The sequence below is a fragment of the Dunckerocampus dactyliophorus genome, chromosome 2 (assembly GCF_027744805.1).
Source record: "Dunckerocampus dactyliophorus isolate RoL2022-P2 chromosome 2, RoL_Ddac_1.1, whole genome shotgun sequence".
NCBI classification, from domain to species: Eukaryota; Metazoa; Chordata; class Actinopteri; order Syngnathiformes; family Syngnathidae; genus Dunckerocampus; species Dunckerocampus dactyliophorus.
The window spans coordinates 44,646,422-44,670,812 of NC_072820.1; the positions used below are offsets into that span (position 1 = coordinate 44,646,422).

Consider the following 24,391-nt stretch of genomic DNA (forward strand, 5'->3'; position numbering starts at 1 on the left):
TGGCAGAAATGAGCATTGAAAACCTATAAAAATTAACAGTGTATTGACTCGATTATAGGATAGTATTTTGTCCCTTGAAAAATGATGGGTCCTCATATTCAGGGTCTAAATATTTCGACACGCAAATGAGCAGATGGCACCAAACACAGACCCCATCAAAAATGTGTCTCAAAATTAGCAAACATAACCTTAAGATGACGGTGAGAAATGAAGCAGATCATGACACAACTGTCAAGTGGCGAAGAAATGTGATCTATTGCAGGGTTCCCAACTACCAAGCAGCGGCCCGGTACCAGTCCGTGGGCAGGGCCAAACTGGGCCACGGGAAGCTTTCAGGTGCAATTATAAAAAAAATAATACACTTAAAAAAAGCATTTGTAAATAATTACATCAAATTTTATGTAAATTCATATCAATTTTGGAATATGGGCCATTATTCTATTTAAAAAATAATATACAGTTACAAATCCCATAGTTTTTGCATGTGTATGTTGTTTATTGTGGGCGGCGACCCGCTCGAACCGAATTCATGGTAGCACACTACCTTTTATCATACACATCAAAGAGCGACGTAACAATCTTCTCTCTGAAAAACAAACTCCAGGCTTGCACTGTGTGGATGGTGGGTCTGTATTCATTTTGTGCCGGCCCGTGGGTCAAAAACAGTTGGGGACCACTGATATATTGTATAGATAGGGAGCGCCCAGAAATATGTGCTTAAAAATACACACAGTCAGAAAAGTTGTCCACAAACTGGAGGCTTCCAAAAACAGATTTTTAAAAAGCGGAGCCATCTTATATTCAGGGTTGTGTTATGTTCGGGTCATTAAAGTAAAAAAATGTTATGGTTTCCTTCTTGGTAACAGTAATTTAGTTGATATTGCTTGCGTTTTCCCTAGTTGTCTTAAAAAGGTTTGTTCTACCAACTTATGTGCTTCAAATTCTAATAGTCAGTGACATTGTGAATGTGAATACCTTCCACAGTATATGCCCTGTGATCGGTGCCTTTCGCCCAAAGATAGTTGGGATAGTCTCCAGCTTACTGTGACCTTGAACAGAAAATGGATGCATATTCTTTTTGTGTATATATATATTTCTTATTTTCTTTACTGTTGTTCCTCTATTCCAGCTCTTGGTCTTCCAGGACAGGTTGTAGATGTTTGTCCAATGATTCCAAATTTGGAGAAGTCTCTGGATGAGATCATGGAGGTGGCAGAATCTGGCATGAAATACACTCAAATGCCCCATATCATGGAGGTATGCTGCCAGTGTTGACTTAGAATTTATTTTTTTTCAGTTACAACTTAATGGCAACAATTTAGCTTCAAAGGGAGGGTGAAGGAACAGTCAGTCAGTCAGTGTGAATAGAGAAAGCTGTCCAAATCTAGGCTGTTACATTTTTCTTCGCACTTTCTCTCCTGCTTGTAAATTTATTTATATTTTTACATTTTGGTATATTCATACAGGTGGTTTTACCAGTTTTGTGCAGCTACATGTCTCACTGGTGGGAACACGGACCAGAGAACAACCCAGACAGTGCTGACAGCTGCTGCACATCTGTGACTTCTGAACATATGAACATGTTGCTCGGAAACATCTTAAAGATCATCTACAACAACTTGGGGATTGACGAGGGGGCTTGGATGAAAAGACTCGCTGGTAAACCTGAAGACACACCATGTACATACGTCCTTTGCTGTGCATCAGACAGACAGATGTGTTTATTACATTTAGACAAATAATTGTTATTTCTGTTTTGTAGTTTGAAGGGTTCAATTCAATTCAATGTTATTTATATAGCTTCAAATCACAACAAAAGCTATCTCAAGTTACTCCTCATAAATAAAAAGAGAAACCAACGGAACCCCACATGAGCAAGCACTTGACACCGGAGGCAAGGAAAATCTCACTCTGAGGAAGAAACCTTGAACAGAACCCAGGCTCTGTGGGGAGGCCGTCTGTCTCGACCGGTTGGGTTAGTCAAGAAAAAACTAGAGTAGCGGGTTAGATGGTAGATCAAGTGAGAAAACAAGAGTCTTTATCTCAGTCCAAGGGACAGGGAGGTGTCTTAGGAGAAAGAGGTGAGTCTAACTACAGTATATGCTTTAGCAAAAAGGCGAGTTGTTCACGAGTGAGGGAAGGATGGAATGCGAGATTGACAGGCGGATTGGTGATGCGTCTGCAGTGATGCGGACTCTGCATCGGTCCGTTGTGGTGAAGAGGGAGCTGAACCGAAAGGCATCGCTCTCAATTTACCGGTCGATCTACACGTTCCTATCCTCACCTGTGGTCATGAGCTTTGGGTAGTGATCGAAAGGACAAGATCGGAGGTTTTAAAGGCTAGTTCAGGTGTGTGGCAGTCATCACCATTTGCACTATGGCCACTGTGTTGGAGGGATGTATATCAGTTGATGAGGGGAGGTGGTTTACTGTATTTAGTGTCTAATAGTGGCAATTTTTTTTGTCAAAGAATGTCATGAAATCATCACTGTTTCGAGTGATAGGGATGGATGGGTATATAGTGCTATGCATAAGGGTTAACCATAAAGAAAACATCTTTTAATTCATCTTTTAATTCATATTAATTCATTTCAAACAAAAATGTGTTTGTTGGCTGTATATACAGGACACCTAAGTCAATTGTATCAATGTTTGAAAACTGGATGAAAATTAACCAGTAATTTTCACATGTGGGAACTTCTAAATCGATCTCCTGAACCCCAACAAACCAAAGATGGCAGATGGCTGCAAAGATACAATGTATAGCATTAGTCTATGTCTGAAAAGTCAAATAACAGATGAAAGATTTATAAAGTATCTATTTAGATATTTATCTGTTTAAACATTTTTCCGTTTGTGCTTACTTCCTTGCACTGTGGTATACAATTATATTTAAAACTTGAGATTCTTAATCATTTCTTGAATATTTTTTCCAACATATCACGTTCATTCCGAAACAGAATCAATCATTGTATGAATATATCTACACTATACTATATACTATACACTATACACTATACACTATAGTGCTGCATTCAGTATTTTTACGCATCAGGCAATTGGCAGGAATTAAAAGTATAAAGTAGTCCTAAAAGAGAACTGAAAATAGAAAATACAAAAACTGTGCATACAAAATATAAAAGTCTAATGTCAAAGGTTAACACTGCACCTTTAAAATAACATCAAAATACCGCAACATAGACCATGTTTTAGCTCCACTAAACCAAAAACAAAACCTCTCTCTCTTTCCTCCAGTCTTTTCTCTGCCAATCATCAACAAGGCAAAAGCCCCGTTGCTCAAGACCCACTTTCTGCCTCTGATGAAGAAACTCAGAAAAGTGAGTGTTTGTTATTGTCCACTGTACACTGTTAGTAGTCCCCTTGCATGAGGACACCAAGGCATTCCTAGGCTAGCTGTGAGACATAATCCCCCCAGCGTGTCCTAGGTCTGCCCCGGGGCCTCCTCCTGGCTGGGCATGCCCGCAACACCTCACCAGGGAGGGACGAGTAGCCAGAGCCATCTCAGCTGGCTCCTATTGATGTGAAGGAGCAGTAGCTCTACTCTGAGCTCCTCTCAGTTGACTGAGCTCCTCACCTCCTAGGGTGAGTCCAACCACCCTACGTAGGAAACTCCTTTTGGTCTCTTGTATCGACAATCTTGTTCTTTTGGTCAGGACTTAAAGCTCATGACCATAGGTGAGGGTGGGAACATACAGTAGATCGACCGGTAAATTGAGAGCTTTGCCCTCCGGCTCAGCTCTCTCTTCACCACGACGGTCCTGTACAGCGATCCGATCCGCGGGTCGACCTCTCGCTCCAACCTTCCCTCACTCGTGAGCAAGACCCTGAGATACGAGATGGATGCAATCCACCTTTTCCAACTGAGAGCCTCAGATTTGTAGGTGCTGAGTCTCATTCCAGAAGCTTCACAGCCTGATGAGGCCATCAGGACCTCATCATCTGCGAATAGCAAAGATGAGATCCTAAGACCCCCAGACTGGACCGCCTTGACACCTTGGCTGAACCTATAAATTCTGTCTGTAAAAGTTATGAAGAAAATCGTTTACAGAGGGCAGCCTTGGCAGAAGCCAGCATTCACAGGGAACAGGCTGAACTTACTGCAGGCTCCTGCTTTGGTTGAACGAGGACCGAATGGCACCTAGTAGCATGCCACTAACCCCTTACTCCCAGAGCACCCCCCCACAGGACACCACGAGGGACACGGTGCCTTTTCCAAGTCCACAAACCACATGTAGACTGGTTGGGCAAACTCCCATGCACTTTCCAGTACCCTTGCAAGGATAGAGAGCTGGTCCAGTGTTCCACGACCAGGACGACAACCACATTGCACCTCCTGTAGATGAGGTTTGACTAACGCTCGTACCTTTCTCTCCAGCACTCTGGAATAGACTTTCCCAGTGCAGCTGAGGAGGGTGATCCCCCTATAGTTGGAACACACCCTCCGGTCACCCTTCTTCAAAAGGGGGACCACCACTCCTGTCTGCCATTCCAGGAGTACTATTCCCCACTTCCACACAATGTTTAAGAAACTAGTCAACCAAAACAGTCCTTCAACATCCAGAGCCTTGAGGTTTTTTTGACTACCTCAGATTCCTCAAACACGGTGATGGACCTGTCCGCCTTCGTGTTCGCAAACTCTGCTTCCTTTATGGAAGGTATGTCAGTGGGATTGAGAAGGGCCTTAAAGTATTCCTTTTACCACCCGTTTATGTTCTCAGTCGAGGTCACAAGGCCTCCATCCTCAATGTAAACAGTATGGACCGGGCACTGCTTCCCTTTTCTGAGGCGTTGAATTCTAGCTAAGTATTCACACGACTATAAATTACATTTACGGCGTGTTTTGATTGATGGCGGCCATGTTTGTCACTCAATCTTGCTAAACTTTTACAGATATCTGCTTGTCAGTCTCCAAAAGGCGTGTACCGCATGTAATGGTGATTCGCAAACTTATGGGGATAAAACTGTAGGGGTGCATGGTCTGCCATATTTTCACCCTTTTTTGTGCAGCGGTTAAGGAGTATGAATCCAATTATCCAACATACCCTCCATTTCTCAGGGTCTTTTGTATAGAATATTTTTTCTGAAGAAAAAACATTTATCTCAGCATTTATTCAACACCTATTAGTGGTTACTGTCGCCAACAACATGCTTGGTCCTGTTGGTTTTTTATATTAATTATGTTTTTATTTGTAGAAAGCAGCAGTTGTGCTGATGGACGAAGAACAGAGCAAGGCGGAGGGGAGGGGTGAGATGTCTGAAACTGAGCTTCTTATTATGGACCAATTCTCTGTGCTCGTCAGAGACCTTTATGCCTTTTATCCACTCCTCATACGGTTTGTCGACTACAACAGGTAAAGTGCTTCTTGTGTTTTTCTGAAACAACATTAATGGACGTACTAAATTGTATTAAGAAGAGAAAAGTCTTCCAAATTTTAAAAAATAACACTAAACTCCTTAATATATTCACAGGGCCACATGGCTGAAAGAGTCTAATCCAGAAGCTGAGGTGCTGTTCCGAATGGTGGCTGAAGTTTTCATCTTCTGGGCAAAGTCTCATGTATGAAAGTCACTTAGGAAAATCCAAACACACTTCAACAACAACTTTAACCCGTCCATAAACTTTTGTGGAATTTGGTTCAGAGGTTTTTGACGCAAAATAGACGCTTCTGCAAATTGCGGGCAATCATCAACAACAACAACCAAAACATACGTTACATAAACACAAGCCTTAAATCACCTCACATAAGGTCGTCATTCAATCATGTCACATACTTTGACCTGTCTCACAGCAAATTTTCACCACAAATTTCAAAATGATTTTCCTGGCCACATTGAACCGTGCACAAGATCTTGTCCTGTACCTTCTCTGCAGAACTTCAAAAGAGAGGAGCAGAATTTTGTGGTCCAGAATGAAATCCACAACATGTCCTTCCTTATCTCCGATTCCAAGTGTAAGATGTCAAAGGTATGATAGAAAACCTGTTTATGACCTTATAAATATTATTACAGCCTTGTAGACATGAAATAACACTTGTGTTACCCCATATAGTAGAGATACTAATACAAAAATAAGCCATTTTAGACATAAATAAGATAAGATCTCACACATTAGCACTGAAAGTGTATTTCCTGGAGGCTATTGTCTCATCAACGTAACATTACTGAGACCCGGAGAGCAGTGTAGAATACTACTCTACTCCGCTGTTTATGGTTACGGAGAGACCCACAATGCACTTCAATCGCTTTGTTAACAAGCAGAGAACACACGTGCAGTGAACATTCACACAGGAGCTGCTGCCGGCTACTCTCTACTCATCTGCTGCTTAGCACTCAGCTAACAGTCAACTCTAGCCAGCTGATGTCCCATACATCACTTCCAAGGCCCCGCTTCTTAGAAGTGCACAAAAGTCACAGATACTGTGTCTTTTGAATGCCTTATATTTGTATTCTCCTTCATTTAGCCGTTTTTATGCTTGATTTAGGCCATGAATACGTAAAATTTGCTTTAATATGCAGATTTTTTAAACTAATAATAGACCATATTCAACCACGAAACAGCAATCATTTATAAATTCATTAATTTTTGAAAAAACACAAAGGACTGAGGGCGCGATGTTCAAACTGCGATGTAGCAAGGGACAACTGTAAGGGAATTTTTGGGGCAAATAAGGGAAAATAAGGCATATTCTGGTCTTCCACCACAATTTCTACTGCGTCTTCTGTGGATCCGATAGCCCTGTAGGCAAACGTAAGCTTGTTGACGGTAGGGAGGCAGGTTTTAATGTAGTTGACCATAAGTTTTTCAAAGCATTTATTGACTACAAAAGTTAATGTCTGGTCTGTAGTCATTGAGGCAGTTGTCAGTTGCTTTTTGGGGGATGGTGAAGATGGTAGCTGATTTAAGACGGAATAGGATGATGGCTTGTGTCAGGAACTGGTTGTAATTCCTATTAAGGACCACTGAGAGCTGGTTTGCGCAGGACTTTTCCCAGCACTCAATCCAGTCCTGCAGATTTACTATCGTCAGCATCCGCTTTACTCAATGCTTCTCCTAAAGACCCTAAAGAGCCAAAAGTTAGACAGGCAATGCTTTTCTTCACTCACTTGCTTTTTTTTGTTCAATTTGTTGGTGTTGGAGAAAAATTAGAAATGGTTGTGGCACTGTAAATAATGAATACATTACAGTCCCAATTGTGTATGTATGTAGTCCTTCAATCTTAAACCTGTACCACAGGGAATAGTTTCAGACCAGGAGAGGAAGAAGCTGAGGAGAAAAGGGGACCGATATTCAATGCAGACCAGTTTGATTGTGGCAACCCTGAAGCGTCTGCTGCCTGTTGGACTCAACGTTTGTGCTCCTGGTGAACAAGAGCTGATTGCGCTTGCGAAGAACCGATTCAATCAGGTAGTAAAATAAGTTGTTCTTTATTTCATATTTAGCTTTGTGCTTGCTATAAAATGCACCACATTTTGAATCAAAGGGTGTATTGACGTGCAGTGTTAAACAATGCCTTATCTTTTGTTCACAGAAAGATACTGAGGATGAGGTCCGTGAAGTCATCAAAAACAACCTGCATCTACAGGGAAAGGTACAAATACTCACAACAGGGATTCGCTGTAAGTTAGCTAGGCGTTCTAGCTAGATCTAGAATTGATGAAGTATTTCCATCGTCATATCTGATTTGTTAGATTTTGTCGATTGATAGTCAAATGTTATTTTTTTTAGCACAGTTCAGGATTACAAATAATTAAATCTCATTTGTGACTTTTTCCACCTGAAAGAAAAAGTCCAAAACACTCAGATAAACATGGTAGGTGTGCAACACTCACCTCAGCTCCTTTGGCTTGTGCAGCTGAAGCAGGTGATTTTGTTAATACGTGGTAAGTATAGGTTTCTGCTTAAAGTTAAACACATCATTTTCAATTCTTTATTAACTCAAACTAGGCTGATTTTGTATCAGAATAGACGACGACTATATGTATGAAATATATAACAAAAACAAAGACATTCTATGTAAAAATGTGCGGGCACCCCTATGTTGTCAGTGTGGTACAATCTTGATCACGTGACATTTTCATACAATTTGATGGCAAGATTGATACTCAAATCAGACGCCTCCGAATCGTGAAATGGTCGATTATCTAAGACACCCGTAATTTTGGAAGAACAAAATCTTTGACGATACCTACAGAAAGCATTTTGAAGCCCACCCGTAGGGGGGGGGGGGCGCCATAAATAGTACAGTAATCAGTACACTTCCAGACCTGAACGTGAATTGCCACGAATTAGGATTCCTTACTTATAAATAGAATATTTTCATAGTTAGAGCATAGAAAACCGGTCTCTGACCTTCTAAATACGTTTTTTAACATTATTAGAACCCTTTATGCATGAAATAACACCCAATAGTCACTTTTACACTCATATTACTCAATACAGTTGATGTAATAATAGAAAATAAGCCATTTACTTGATACTTGCGGATAGCCAATACGGATACAGCGCTAACATTTCAACCTCCGTGGATGGCACTGATCGAAATTACTGAGGAAATTACCAACTCTATCGAGCACAGAAAGTGTGCAGCTGCAGTATTTATGGATCTGACAGAAGCTTTTGATACAATTAATCACAACATCCTAATTACCAAATTAGAAAGGTACGGAATCAGAGAGTTAGTTTTGAATTGGGTCAAAAGCTACCTAGCTAACAGTAAGCAATATGTGAGGCTAGGAGAATTCATATCTGCAAGTTTAAATATTACGCGTGGGGTCCCCCAGGGCTCAATATTGGGACCAAACTGTTCAAGTTGTATATTAATGACATCTGTAAAGTGACGAAAGACTTAAAGTTATTTGCAGATGATACTACTGCTTCTTGTTCTGGGGAAAGCACACAATAATAAATTTAAAAAGTCACAGATTAATTGATCATATTAAAATGATGGCTTGATAAAAATAGATTATCCTTGAACCTAAGTAAAACTAAAATAATGCTATTTGGTAATAGCAGAAAGGACCCGCAAATACAAATTGACGGTGGGGACATTGAAAGGGTGAATGAAAATCAATTTTGGGGGGATCATAACAGATGAAAAAAATAGCTGGAAAGGTCATATTAAAAATATACAACATAAGGTGGAGAGAAATACCTCAATATTGAATAAAGCAACATTTGTCCTTGACCAAAAATCACTCCATACTCTTTAAAACTCTCTGGTATTACCATATCTTATTACATGTGGAGATATGGGGTCTTACTATGTGGAGATATGGGGTAATAACTATAAAATCAATCTTCACTCATGAGATGTACTCCAAAAAAGATCAGTTAGGATAATCCATAACACTGCGTATAGAGAACATATAAATCCTCTATTTCTAAAATCACAATTATTAAAATTTGATGATCTAGTTGATTTTCAAACAGCTAAAATTATGCATAAAGCAAACGGTAATCTGCTACCTAAACATGTCATACAATCCAATACAATACTTTTCTACAAGAGAGGAGAAATATGATCTAAGGGAAAAACTAAACTTGAAAGACTTTGCAGAATTACTGTATTATACATGATTATTATTTATTACGATTGTGGAAAAACCTTAACAATTATATTACCATACATTGTAACATTACCTTATCACTTTTCTATGTATTAAAAAAATCAGATATGGAATACAGGAAGTGACTAAATGTATAGCAACAGATGTGGAAGGGATGGGGGGTAGGACTGAATAAGCTTTGCTTCGTCCTACTCCTTTTGGATATGTGGAACTGTAAATTGTATTATGTGATGCATTCCATTGTAACTTGTATGCATGTTCAAATAAATTTAAACCATTACCATTATAGGCGTAAATAAGACATAGACTCACACGTTAGCATTGACAGCGTACTTCCTGCGGTGGCTGTTGTCTCATCAATGTAACATTACTGACACCTTGTGCCCAGTGGAGAATACTACAGTAATGTCGCTGCTTTTGGTTAAAGGGGACCTATTATGCTTTTCCTCTTTTCTGACCTATAAACGTTGTTACAATGTTGTATTCTTGTGTTAAACGATGCCACCGCGTCAGATAATGAGGTTTGTGTATTTGGGAGTGAGACCTGAAAACAGGTTTGGACGGCGCCGCACGCTGTGTTTTACAGAGTTTTTCTAACACCGAGTTCCGTTGACGTCAATGCAACCAGCACACCGAACAATGGCTCCTAGGAAATGTTTGTTCGGGTGTGCCTAAAGAGGCAAGCATCAGGCAGAAATGGTCGGAGTTGCTGATTCCCGGTTAGCAAGAGAAAAATATGCTCATCTGTTAACGGCATTTCACATGGGACTGTTTTGTGAACATGGGCCAATATGAAGCCGGACTATCTGCCAAACTGTTGCTGAAGTCTGAAGCCTTTCCAACGTTACTTGGTCGTGTTGAAGAGTCAGAAGAGCAAGCTGTACGTAACAATTTATCAGTGTCCTAACTGTGTTTGTTTTGTGTAAGTAATCGGGCAAAAGGGGTTTGCCAGCTGTCCGGAAGTCCTCGGGGGTGCTTGGGAGTGTGACCAATCACAGCGGAGTGGGCTCGGCGGGAGGCATACCTGGAGGAGGGCCGGGGGTTGAGTAAATTACACAGACCGTTTGGGCGGAAGGCAGGAAACACTGCAGGAAGAGGTGCATAGTCTGGAAGATGTAGAAAGCTTTTTGTTATCGTGTGAAGCTGCTCCATAGGAATTCAATACAAAGGCCCAAAAATGTTTATAATAGGTCCCCTTTAAGAAGACACTCACGATGCACTTCAGTCGCTTTATTAACAAGCAGCAGAACACTTATGAAGTCAACATTCACACAGGAGCTGCTGTCGGCCACAACTCACGCCAGTCAGCACTCTCCACACTCCTAACCATGCTAACACTCAGCTAAACTCAGTCAACTCTAGCTAGCTGACGTCACTTCCCAGGCCCCTACTCTTAAAGTCGCACACACAATTCACAGATACTGTATTACACTATATACCACATCTTCTGAATGCCTTATATTTGGATTTTTGTTCATTTCGTCATTTTTATGCTTGAAAATGCTTAATTTAGGCCAGGAATATGTACAATTTGTTTGAATATGATTTTTTTTAAACTAATAATGAGTTTTACTAATGAGTTTTAAAAAAACATGAGAGTGAGGGTGCGATGTTCAAACCGCGATGTCGCGAGGGACGACTGTACCATTTACATTTTTCACATAAATGGTACACTTGTGACACCGTGGGTGTGTGTGTGTGTGTGTGTGTGTGTCTTCTATAGTTACAGGACCCAGCGATTCGATGGCAGATGGCTCTGTACAGAGACATTCCGAATCACTGTGACTACACCTCTGACCCAGAGAGGACTGTGGAAAGAGTTTTGAACATCGCTCATGTCCTCTTCCACTTAGACCAGGTTCGAGTTGTTGTGAGTTACAGTTTATTGTTCATAAAAATGCATCAACAAATAAATTCTTTTCAAAATTGTTTAAATGAGGCACAAACGATGTGAAAGCATACGTTTCCTGTATGTATTCCAAATCATATTCAGGCACTGTAGTTTCTCTGCAGTAAAGAGCATGTCTGGCCATGGTTCAAGGTTACTGTGATTTCTGTTTTTCATTTTCACCCTTTTTTTCTGCCAACCTACGGTACATAAACTGAAAGCCCTCTGAGTTTTGTTGTCGTTTTCAGGTTGAACATCCCCAGCGCAGCAAGAAGGCTGTGTGGCACAAATTACTGTCCAAACAGCGAAAGAGAGCTGTAGTTGCTTGCTTTAGGATGGCTCCCCTCTATAATCTACCCAGGTAAATTATGTGCATGCACACATACACACAATCATGAGTGGAAATATTTTTGTAATCTACATTGAATATAGCTTAGAAAACAAGTTAAATATTATGACATTGCTATTATTTAGTCAATATATGATCTCCTCCAAACTAGGCACCGGGCTGTCAACTTGTTCCTGCAGGGCTACGAGAAATCCTGGATTGAAGCAGAAGAGCACTTCTTTGAAGACAAACTAATAGAGGATCTTGCTGTAAGATCCCAGCATACTGTACAGTTACAAATGTCGCATGTTATCTTCTTCATAATAATAATAATAATAAGTGGACATTCAGGATTTTAATATCTAAAACGGGATAGTTTTATCCTTAATATAGACTAGAGGGACACAATTTAATACCAGTCTGTTTATATTATATGAATGGAATCATCATGAAGAATCACCTGCTTTTTGGCTTTTTAAAAGGGGCACCTTTACCTTGAACCATCATATTAGTTAAGGGAGAGTGACATCCCGACGTACGTGCTCCTACGTGCTGGATACTGGCAATAATGGGGAAAAATGCAAGAGATACACACATTGCCCGCGCAGATTTTCAAACCCACAGACAGCACGCAAAACCCTTAGGAAGAAAATTAGCATGCAGATTATTTTCTGCATGCACGCAGGAAAACCTTGCACGCAGCCAGGTCGCAAGAACAAGGCAGAGGAGGAGTGCGTGTGTCGCAAGTTTAAAAGTACATTGTGCACATTGCCCGGCCATAGCAGCGGCTCCTCCCACAGCAGGCGACTCCTCCAGCTGTACACTCTGGCTGCTCACACAGCATATCCGACATTAATGCACCTTACCCGGCCACAGCAGGCGGCTCTTCCCGCTGTACACTCTGGTTCTCCCAGTCACGATAGCCGTAGGAGCCGTAGGAAGCCAGTACGCCCATCTTGCAATCAAAGGCTTCATGAGCCTCGTACGATGCCCACACACGGTATGTCCCTAGTGAGTGAAACATACGACAGCCTTACATGAAGCACACCTAGCACTCACGAGTCGCACACCACACTCATGATCTACTTGTAAAAACTACTAAAGGAGGGCGAGCGGCAAGAAAGTGGGTGTCATCTGACAAGTTTATAGAATTGCAGTGTCTGTTATCAGGTATCATCCATCCATCCATCCATCCACTTTCTACGCTGCTTGTCATCTTAAAAGCTATTAGGGGTTTGGAAAAACTCTGCCATCTTTATGGAATAGGCTTTAAGTAAAATGGCGTCAGGAAAACAATGGCACAACCATGGAATTAGTCGTAATGGCATCAGACATGACAGACTCAGACAAAACTTCTTCAGAAAGAAATGGAAACTATGCTGCTATGTAAATGAATGTGGATGTTGTTGGTTCATGTTATATACAGTAGATTTATTGACGGATGGATAACGTTGCATGTGAGCTACCATAACGTTTATACTGCATTTGTACTTACACTAATAGCTTGCAAAAGTTAAGCTGTGTTTCACTAGCTGATCAGCTCATAACTTTGGGAGAACTGGCCTCTAAAAGGTACATTTATGGATCAATGCATGAGAAGAGCACGGAAAACAACACCAAACACCAGCCACTGGTTGACAAGGTAATGATGACATCAAGCTGTATGCCAAGAATGAGCATGACATTGACTCCCTGATTCACCTCACAAGAATATACAGTGTAGCAACAACCCTGGAAAGCGATTCAGACTAGATAAGTGTGGGCAAATTATATCTACATGAGAAAAGATAAACAGATGACACTGACGAAGTATAGGGTATTTGGAAAGCCAATAACAATCGTTACCTTTTGTGTCCACCGCCACCACGCGTGTTATAGTATGGGAAGCGTCTTGAACGCCTTATGTTTTTCTTCTAACACACAGCAGCTGCAGAGCAAGAATCTAGGGGGGGTCGTAGTGATGGGGCCAAATTACTCCATGTGAATAAAATGTTACGTGAATTATGTATTGATATTTGAAAAAACATGGTGTCCGATCATCACAATTGTTATCACTGACATGAATGTTTTGTGACTGCAAGGTTTTATTCCCCACTATTTTTCATGAACATCACATTGTGCCATTATTTTTTATGTTTTTTTATGATGTGGCTTTTTTGACTCTACGTTTTAGTCAGCAGGCTCGGAAAATGTCTCGTATTTGTCATTTTTTCAATATATTCAACTGATTATTGCCCATGTCGCTGTATCAATCTCACTTCAGTAGTGCATCGTACAGTAAATAAGTACAGTAAGTAGTAACAAGTGCTTAAATGTGCTTCAGAAATCGAGCGAACAGGAGCCATTTGAGGAGGAAGAGGGAGTGAAGCAAATCGACCCATTGCATCAGCTCATCCAGCTTTTCAGTCGAACAGCCCTGACAGAGAAGTGGTGGGTTCCAATTATTTGGCCTTCTGCTCAAGGGCAACTATTTTATTTCTAAATCAAATATTTGCTCTTGTAGTAAACTGGATGAAGACAATCTCTATATGGCTTACGCTGACATCATGGCCAAGGTACGTGCCGGAGTACATGTTTTGGATTATGTCTTCTCTCCATTGTTTATTCAACGATATCTTTGTTTCCTTTCCGTTGTTCTCCCTCAGAGCTGCCATGATGAAGAAGATGAAGATGGAGATGAAGTAAAAAGTTTTGAAGTAGGTTTTCTTCTTCATAGCTTGTTGCATGCTATTACCAGTCAAACATGTTGGTTTTTTTTTTCATTTTTCCGTGGACAGGAAAAGGAGATGGAAAAGCAGAAGTTGTTATATCAGCAAGAAAGGCTCCATGACCGCGGAGCTGCTGAGATGGTGCTTCAGACCATTAGTGCCAGCAAAGGTAAGGAGTTTTCATTGGTATTCTCCTTAATTAATGAATTATTTATTAATTTGTTTGAAGGTACCGAGTAAAGAAAGCACCAATTCTAAATAATAAAAGTTGCAATGGCTCCAAGGCCGAGCAACCCTCATTTACTACTACTGAATGTCACAATTATGGTATTGGAAAGTGTTTGCATAGTCCTGGGATGGAACAAATGTATTAACTCTCGGTGTAAAGAGAAAACTAAGAGGAGTCTGTGCGATTCCTTTGCACCAGGTGAGATAGGCCCTATGGTGGCCTCCACTCTAAAACTGGGCATTGCTATTCTCAATGGAGGAAACTCTACCGTCCAACAGGTATCATTGCCTCTCCTCTGTCCATCACTGCATTTTAAATTTCAATGAATACGAGATTGTCTGACATTTTAACAGAAAATGCTGGATTATCTGAAGAACAAAAAGGATGTGGGCTTCTTTCAGAGTCTCGCTGGCCTCATGCAGTCTTGCAGGTAAACATTTTTATTGCTTTAGGACTGTGGAAGTGCACCAGAGATTTGGGGTTGTACTGGTTGATAAAAGGTCAAACAGAGGTTAAAATGAACCTAGAAAGACTAACGGATCCTTTCAGGTTTTCAGACACAACTCCCATCCGTCCCTTTGGAGCATGTGAATTTGTGGCAAGAGCTGGAGTACACCCAGACAAAGTCAGGACGACAACTATTCATACTCACGTTCACATCTACGAGAACACCACACTTGTTTTAAACTGGCCTCAAAGCTCGCAGCAAATCAATGTATGATTGTGAGTCTTAACTGGAATTACAACAGGCAAGCAGTGTGGATGGAGTGGCCGATGGTGGTGGTGGGGTTATGGTACGGCCAGCCAGTATGTTATAGACAACAATGACAGGTGCATTCTATTGATGAATTTTGAATGCGAAATCCTAGACCTATTGTTGTGCCGTTCATCCACGACCATCGCCTAATGTTGTAGCATTAAAATGCACGGCCCCATGTAATGAACCGATTGTGTTGTGTGTTGATGTTCTGAGTTCCGATGTTTATGAGCAATGAGGAAGTGTTCTTGCGAGTGCGGGTACGACGGAGAAAAGTGTGTGCGAGTTGGAGATATACGTGTTAGAACTGAGCACTGCTGTTGACATGTTAAGGTAGGATTAAAGTAAAAAAAAAAAAAAAAGAGCGTCAGACTCTGTGTGCCTCTGCCGGGGTACTATTGTTAAGCAACAGAGGTGTGGACTTGAGTCACACGACTTGAACTCGAGTCACAATTTTGGTGACTTTGGACTCAACTTGAAAATATCATCAAAGACAAAATTAAAGCAAACCTCTTTTTCCCGTCAGCGTTCTAGATCTAAATGCATTTGAGAGGCAGAACAAAGCAGAAGGACTTGGAATGGTGACCGAGGAGGGATCAGGTAAAACCTTTTTAATTTTTTTAATAAATAATGATTTGGATTGTACATTTTCCCTCCAAATGATTGAACCCCAATTTTAAAGTCAGCGTATTTAAAATTTGCAGTATTTGTGAATAAACTAACAACACAAAAACATTTAATTTACAGTCCGGGTTCAATCATTTGGAGTGAAACTATGTGAGTATGCAACGTGTGGTGAAGTGCAGTGCTGTTGGCGTTCCACACCAAATCAACCCTGAAATTGTGGACAGACCATAACAAATTTTTGTACATGCTTTTGGGAGTCCTAATTCTGTTTATTTATTTATTTTTACAATTTTTAGCAGGGTATTGATGCCTTAAGAAAAGACTGGCACAAAAACAACGCTGCACATCACCAGGAAAACAGCAAAGAAATACGTATGAATATTTCATATGCACAAAATAATACACTTTTTGAAAGAATAAGAACTGAGTGTGGAGTTGAATGGCTTGTAAAGTACAGGAATATGTGGTTAAGTTGTGAAGTAGAGTATATTCATTTGTAGAATGAATGCATTTGAGTGGATTTGTTTATTTTTTTCAATATTATATAACGAGTAGTATATGCAGTACATATATACACTTTGTAAGAACTTTGTAAATTCTCTCCTTTGATTATTTTGAAAAATGAAACATCTCAGAAAAGGAGGGAAAAAAAGAAGCCCAGAAACGAACCTCAGGGATTAAAATACATTCGAGAATGTTTTTGAATGCTTTGCATTAAGTTTTTCCATTTCAATGCATTTTTACATGTCATTGGTTGCACAATTACATCATATCATATTGTTGAACAAAAATGTAAAGGCTTACAAAAACTATTTTTAAATTGACTTATGGCAACTTTACCGATAGGTGGTTTTGTCAAAAGTATTTCTTCTACAGTAACAAAACAGTAAAATTCATAATTGTGCAACTCTATTCCCTATAAATATAACCCTTTATTTGTTTCTTTCCTTTTCTTTCTCTCTTTCTTTCCTTCCCTGTTGTCTTGTCCCCCATTTTGTTGTATTGCACTTTCTTCCCTTCCTCAGTCATGACTCATGAGCGTGGTAATTATGCCTTCAAGCCATTCCTTGTGTGTTGATGGAACTCTCTTTGGCTGCAGTTGATCAGTTGTGTCAGTTCTGTCCAGGTCCTGAGTTTAGTTCTTCTAAATACATCCTTTATCAACTCTGAACGTGCCTTAAACTACTCCACTGCCTCGCTGTCACCATTTCTCACATTTTTTTGCTTGGCCAGTGAACTCACTCTTGATATTTTCCGGTCTAATAACACTTTTGCCGTTACTTTGCAATGATCTTATACTGTAGTAAGAATGAGTAGATGTAATAAGACTTGAATCTCAGGATTTGCATAGCGTCTGGTGCATTCAAGAGCAAGCTAAGACACGTAATTATCTAGCCTCGATCCCAACCTCTACTTGTCAACCCAAATTCACTTGCTGCTGTCGTTAGTGTTGGTTATTGTGCTGATTATTACAGTGGGGGAAATAATTATTTGATCTCTTGCTGATTTTGTTTGGTTTCACCCCTTCCAAAGACATGAACAGTCTATCATTTTTGCTAGTTTTACTTTAGCAGAGAGAGACAGAATACCTAAAAAGAAATCCATAAAAAAGTGTGTAATAAAGGTTATAGTGAGCACGTGAGCTTGTCCTGAGTTGGCGTTAGGCGTTTGGCGTCTTGGAGGTGTGTTTATGGTCATTATCATGTTAAAAACTTGCCACATGACCAATTTGAGAACGGATGAAATCATGCTCACAGTATATTTTAAAATTTGTTTGCCTAATGAACCACAGCTCCCCAGTGACGGCAGCACTCATGCAGCCCCAGATCATGGGTCTTTGACCACCATACTTGACTGTAGGCAGGCCAATGATCTTAGTATTCCTGATCGGGGCGCTGCCACACATGCTGAACACTATAGAAGCTCAACAACTAAACAATTTATTTCAAACAACCATTAAAGTGAAATAGGCTGTTCATCAGCTGATCAAAAGTTTAAGACCATAGCTTAAAAAAAAATAAATAAATAAAATGTTCAGAAGAGGACTCAGTAATGAGTAGCTGCACCATTCTTGTTCATCACGTCAAAAATTGGTTCGGGTATGCTTGATGCCAGTTTCCAGGAGGCTGGTGGGAATGTTGCTCCAGGTGGTGAAGATGGCTTCTCGGAGGGCATCCACTGTCTGGAACTGATGTCCATTTTTGTAAACTTCCCTTGCCATCCATCCCCAAATGTTCTCAATTGGATTTAGATCAGGGGAACACGCAGGATGGTCCAAAAGAGTGCGGTTATTCCTCTGGGCATTGTGAACTGCAGCGTTGTCCTGTTGAAAAAAACTGTACCACACAGACGACTGGCTTCAGTCATGAGGCATGCCCCCTGCAACATCTCCACATAGCCATGTGCCGTTTGACGCCCCTTCACAACTTGAAGCTCCAGTGTTCCATTGAAAGAAAAAGCAGCCCAGATCATGATGGACCCCCCTCCACTGTGCCGTGTGGAAAACATCTCAGGTGGGATCTCCTTGTCATGCCAGTAACATTGGAAGCTATCAGGACTGTCAAGGTTACATTTTTTACAATGTCCCATGTTTGGAGCTCCCATGCAAATTCCAAATGGGTAATTTTGTGGCGTTGGAGGAGACACCTTTGAAGTCGTTTTTTTGTTCTTAAAACCATTCCCTCGCAGATGCTGCACTCAGCACCAGTAACAACCTTCATTTGGGCTGAGGATCGTCCCATGTCTTCACGGACAGCCAAATGGATCCTCCGGCTCAGGGCCAGTGAAATTTTTTGGGGTCTACCACTTGACTTTTTTGTTCCATAACCCTCAGGATCTTTGAAGTCTTACTGCGCCCAATCTCAGCAGGGATGGTGAGCTGCGAAAGGCCTTGCTTATGCAGCTCAACAATCCCACCGCGTTCAAAAAGAGAGAAACCTTTTTGTCAACAGGAACAATTATTCCCACATTTTCCTTTATTTGCCATGCAGTGCCATTTTTAACATCCACTGACCAAAGCAGCAAACTTAATCCATCATCTCAGAAGGAAGCCTCTTTTAAAGATGATGAAGAAAGCCAGCAAAGTTTGCTGAAGACAATCAGACACAGGACATGTGTTACTGGAACCATGTCCTGTGGTCCGATGAGACCGGTTCAGATAGCTTATGTAACGTACAGTCATCTTGAAGCTTCACTCTATCACGATTTTTCCAAAATATATCAACTAATGAATCATGCAGTTGAATATGACCTATTACTAGTCAAAAATATGCATATTATTAATATTTATTAAATGAACTATTTTCAAGCATAAAAATGGCAACATGAGCCACAATGCAAACATAAGACATTCAGAAGACCTATTCAAAGATGCTGTGAATGATATGTAGTATTCTACACTGGTCACTAGGTGTCAGTAATGTTACTGACCAAGCACCAGACCAACAGGCATTTATTGCAGGTTTGAATGATCTCAAAACAGGCACAATACAGTCGCCCCTCCAGACCCGAACCTGTTAAAATGAATTTCTGCAATATAGGATTCAATGTTAATAAATTGAATATTTTTGTAGTCAGAGCAAAACCTGTTTATGACATACTAAATACAGTTTTTGACTTTATGAGAGCCCTGTGAGAATGAAATAACATCGCTATAGTCACCTATACATTCCTGTTATTGATTGTTTATACCACAATGCAACTCTAATGCTGCAGGCACTCGAGACGCCCCCAGCTCGCGAGTTCCAATTTATTTCTTCTAAACTTAAGAAGCCAAAAACTTACCACTCCCAGACAGAATAGGAAGAGATATTTTGTTCACTCTATCATGCCATGGCTGACTTCATGACGTCATGCGGTGTTAAAGTAAAGTATTGTAAGGTAATGTGTCATCATTGTTTTGTGTCATAACTGATGCCTAGTGTTCAGAATACTACATATCACATGTATTTCGACTTGTTTTGACTAATAACAGACCATAGCCTACCACAAAACAGTGATCATTTATTAATTTCTGAAAAAACACAATAATGTCTTAAATGGTTTATTCACGCTTATTATGTCTACTATATTGGGTAATAGGAGTGTTAAGGTGACTATATAGGTGTTATTTAATGTGTAGAGGGCTCCAATATTGTTAATAGCTTTATTTAGAAGGTTGTAAACACATATTTGATGCTCTTAGCTATGGGATTTCTTTAAAGCTCTTTATTTATTGTGTATAGTGTATAAACAAAGACAAGCACAATGTAACCGAGGGTGTTATTAAGATGACCACTGACATTGTGAAGGCAGGACGACAGCCATGAACTCAAGAGACACTCAAGACTAGGGATGTCCAAACTTTTTCCACCGAGGGCTGCATACTGGAAAATCAAAGGATGCGGGGGTCATTCGAAATTTTTTAACCCAACCCATGTAGGTATGCTGAGACATTGTTTTATATTTAAAGAACAGCCTGCATCTCAGATTCGTGTTATCGGTGACAAAGCGTATTATTAGCATGAATGAACCTTTTCGCCTTATGTTGCTCTTTTTTGCTCTTTTTCCCATTTTCACTGTTTTACTTTTTTTTTTACAAATATTTTAAATTGCATCGTTTTTATTCGTCTTTATTCTCATAATATTTTGACTTTATTATGGTAATATTTTTACCCAACCGTAATTTTGCTAAAAATGTAGTCTGTTTTATTTCTTATATTATGACTCTTAAAATAATTACATTTTTAATCTCTAACATTTAATCTCTAACACCACATGTTTATGCTATTTTTTTCTCTTAATGTTATGACTTTATTCTCCTAATATTTTATTCTCCTAATAATTTTGGCCTTATTCTCGTGAATTACTGCTATTTTTTCCACTTTTGCTGTTGATTTTTTAGTTTTCCTGTTGGAGTTTTAGAATGTGCCGAGGGCCAATAAAACAACCAGACGCTTGTCGTAAATGGCCCCCAACCCGCACATTGGACACTCCTGCCCAATCCCAACAACACACTTCCAGCCTTCACAGTAAAAGCTGACTGCACCAAACGTCTCAGAAAAGTAGCTTACAACATCAAACCTCACTTTTATGCATATACAGTGGTGTGAAAAAGTGTTTCACCCCTTCCTGATTTATTTTATTTTTTTGCATGTTTCTCACTCTTAAATGTTTAAGATTATCAATCAAATTTAAATATTAGTCAATGAGAACACAACTGAACACAAAATGCAGTTTTTAAATGAAACTTTTATTATTAAGGGAGAAAAAAATCCAAACCTACAGGGCCCTGTGTGAAAAAGGGATTGCCCCCCTGTTATAACAGATTAATTGAGATGTATCAGTCTGGAAAAGGTTATAAAGCCATTTGTAAAGCTTTGAGACTCCAGCGAACCACAGAGAGAGCCATTATCCAAAAATGGTGAAAACATGGAACAGTGGTGAACCTTCCCAGAAGTGTCCAGCCAACCAAAATGACCCCAAGAGCGCAGCGATGACTCATCCAAGAGGTCACAAAAGACCCCACAGTAACATTTGAATAACTGCAGGCCTCACTTGCCTCCGTTAAGGTCAGTGTTCATGACTCCACCATAAGAAAGACACTGGGCAAAAACGGTCTGTGTGGCAGAGTTCCAAGACGAAAACCACTGCTGAAGAAAAAGAACATTAAGGCTCATCTCAATTTTGCTAGAAAACATCTTGATGATCCCCAAGACCTTTGGGAAAATACTCTGTGGTCTGATGAGACAAAAGTTGAACTTTTTGGAAGGTGTGTGTCCCATTACATCTGGCGTAAAAGTACCGCCGCATTTCAGAAAAAGAACGTCATACTAACAGTAAAATATGGTGGTGGTAGTGTGATGGACGGGGGCTGTTTTGCTGCTTCAGGACCTGAAAGACTTGCTGTGATAAATGGAAGCATGAATTCTGCTGTCTACCAAAAAATCCTGAAGGAGAATGTCTGGCCATCAGTTTGTGACCTCCGGCTGAAACCATCTTGGGTTCTGTAGCAGGACAATGATCCAAAACACACCAGCAAGTCCACCTCTGAATGGCTGAAGAAAAGCAAGAGAAAATGTCCTGACCTGAATCCTATTGAGATGCTGTGGCATGACCTTAAAAAAGTGCTTCATGCTGGAAAACCCTCCAATGTGGCTGAATGACAACAATTCTGCAAAGATGAGTGGGCCAAAATTCCTCCACAGCGCTGTAAGAGTCTCATTGCAAGTTATCACAAATGCTTGATTGCAGTTGTTGCTGCTAAGGGTGGCCCAACCAGTTATTAGGTTTAGAGGGCAATCACTTTTTCACACAGGGCCATGTAGGTTTGGAGTTTGTTTTCTTCCTGAACAATAAGTTTCATTTAAAAACTGCATTTTGTGTTCAGTTGTGTTGTCATTGACTAATACATCAAACTTTGTGTGATGATCTGAAACATTTAACTGTGACAAACAAAAAAGTAAGAAATCAGGAAGGCGGCCAAACCCCACTGTATATCTTACCATTAGTCCACCCTGGAAAATGGTTAAAATAAATCATTACAATGAATATGCCCATGATGAGTGTATGTAAACTTGTGACTGCAACTATAAAGATTACCTCAGCCTGGTCCTCTTTGTTCCCATACTGTACTGGTGTGTTTGTTCATGTTGATATTAATATCTGTGGTGTCTCATCATTCTGAATAACCTTTCTTTGCACTTTATGGATCAAAGCAGCATTTTACCAAAGTCAATAATTAGGACTTTCCTCATGTATTTTAAATTCACACTCAAGCTACAATCTTTGACATATCCTCTCCAAAACCACATACAAAGTCTACAAGAAAACATTATCAGATTGTCCTCCTGACTGTAAAGTGCTGCTTTTTTAAAGTCTCCACCTTTAAGTGCTGTGGCTGTTCACTGCTCATCCAAAAATATGTGTCTATCCTATAAGAATTGTGTATTGGGACCATACACCCTTTAGTGATTGAAGAAAGCACCATTATTATTAAAGTACTTATTTACACAGTCTTCTCATCTGTGTATTGCTCTCCTGTGTGTTGTTCAGTTTTCTTTTCAATATTACCTGACTTTATTTGCTTTGTGTGTCTGTTTTCTGAATGTATGTGTGACTGTGTGCATTATTGTGTCAATTTGCATATGTCCGTGTTCCGTGTGTACTTGGATTACCTGCTTATGGTTGTCTGCATGTGTCTTTCTATATCTGTATATGTGTTTGTGTGTTTACTTTATGTCTGTGTGTGGGTTTCTTCTCTACGGGCCAGGTGAGAAGGTCATGCAGGATGATGAGTTCACCTGTGACCTTTTCCGCTTCCTCCAGCTACTCTGTGAAGGACACAACTCAGGTATGTTTGTGAATTTGCCAGCCGACAGCTATCTTATTAAATTGGAAATGTACATATCCTGTTACAGACTTCCAGAACTACTTAAGGACTCAAACAGGGAACAATACAACCGTCAACATCATCATCTCCACTGTTGACTACCTTCTAAGAGTTCAGGTTAGCTTTCTTTTTCTTAAAAAAATAAGAATATTTCAGCATGACTATAATTAGACTGTGTTCCAAATTATTATGCAAATAGGATTTTAGCATCATAAACATTGAACATTTTTCAATGAAATTCATGGATGGCATGGTGCCTTACTGATGCCAATCTTGGACACCTATCAATTAGTTTGCCAGCTGAGCCCAATTAAAGGAAAACTGCCCTTTTTTGGGATTTTGCCCATCGTCCACAATCCTTATGTGAAACATAAGGATTTTCTTTTCTGTGTGTTCTAAGATATAAAAACATAAGAATAGACAGCTCATTACTGCACATAATGGGACACACCTATGCCACCTACAAAGACCGCTATTAAGACACCTCCAAAAACCTCCAACAAGGTTTTATGGTTTTATATCCATGCTGTGAGCAAGTAGTAACAGGTGCGTCCATGATATCATGTAATAAAAAAAATGAAAATCACATTGGGACATGTTTGTATATTTGTCAGGTACATCTTTTGGGTGTTAAGTTGCTGTGTGATGAATTTAGTGTTTTTAGTAAAGTGTTCATTGAAAGATGACACTGTGAGTCACTGAGTCAGTCAAACTGTTATGTTGTTATATTGTTTATATAATGACCTCCTGTGATTTCCAATGGGTTGACAAGCTCGTTGTGAGTGCACTGATTGCCCGTGATTGGCTCCTGCCAAAAAAAAGAGCTATTGTTTCCTCACTGACTCGCAAGTGGCACAGTATTTTAATAATGCGTAGTAGTGCTGAAGTAAAGGAGAT

General features: G+C 40.0%; 1 protein-coding gene across 17 annotated transcripts in view; it reads left to right on the forward strand.

Moving 5' to 3' along the window:
* ryr2a (ryanodine receptor 2a (cardiac)) overlaps positions 1 to 24,391 on the forward strand; it is a 175,526-nt gene that overhangs the window by 119,582 nt on the left and 31,553 nt on the right. For 9 of the 17 annotated variants that reach the window (XM_054759480.1, XM_054759422.1, XM_054759432.1 and 6 more), the window contains 20 exons: positions 1,130 to 1,257; positions 1,467 to 1,659; positions 3,256 to 3,338; positions 5,215 to 5,372; positions 5,491 to 5,578; positions 5,894 to 5,986; positions 7,256 to 7,426; positions 7,551 to 7,610; positions 11,312 to 11,446; positions 11,725 to 11,837; positions 11,977 to 12,073; positions 14,128 to 14,234; positions 14,308 to 14,359; positions 14,450 to 14,681; positions 14,940 to 15,019; positions 15,095 to 15,171; positions 16,025 to 16,098; positions 17,151 to 17,168; positions 23,375 to 23,455; positions 23,523 to 23,611. In XM_054759480.1, the coding sequence (XP_054615455.1) occupies positions 1,130 to 1,257; positions 1,467 to 1,659; positions 3,256 to 3,338; positions 5,215 to 5,372; positions 5,491 to 5,578; positions 5,894 to 5,986; positions 7,256 to 7,426; positions 7,551 to 7,610; positions 11,312 to 11,446; positions 11,725 to 11,837; positions 11,977 to 12,073; positions 14,128 to 14,234; positions 14,308 to 14,359; positions 14,450 to 14,681; positions 14,940 to 15,019; positions 15,095 to 15,171; positions 16,025 to 16,098; positions 17,151 to 17,168; positions 23,375 to 23,455; positions 23,523 to 23,611 (2,129 nt within the window). Of the gene's footprint in view, positions 1 to 1,129; positions 1,258 to 1,466; positions 1,660 to 3,255; positions 3,339 to 5,214; positions 5,373 to 5,490; positions 5,579 to 5,893; positions 5,987 to 7,255; positions 7,427 to 7,550; positions 7,611 to 11,311; positions 11,459 to 11,724; positions 11,838 to 11,976; positions 12,074 to 14,127; positions 14,235 to 14,307; positions 14,360 to 14,449; positions 14,682 to 14,939; positions 15,020 to 15,094; positions 15,172 to 16,024; positions 16,099 to 17,150; positions 17,169 to 23,374; positions 23,456 to 23,522; positions 23,612 to 24,391 lie in introns of all 17 variants that reach the window. The other 8 variants (XM_054759474.1, XM_054759556.1, XM_054759497.1 and 5 more) reach the window with 6 other exon arrangements.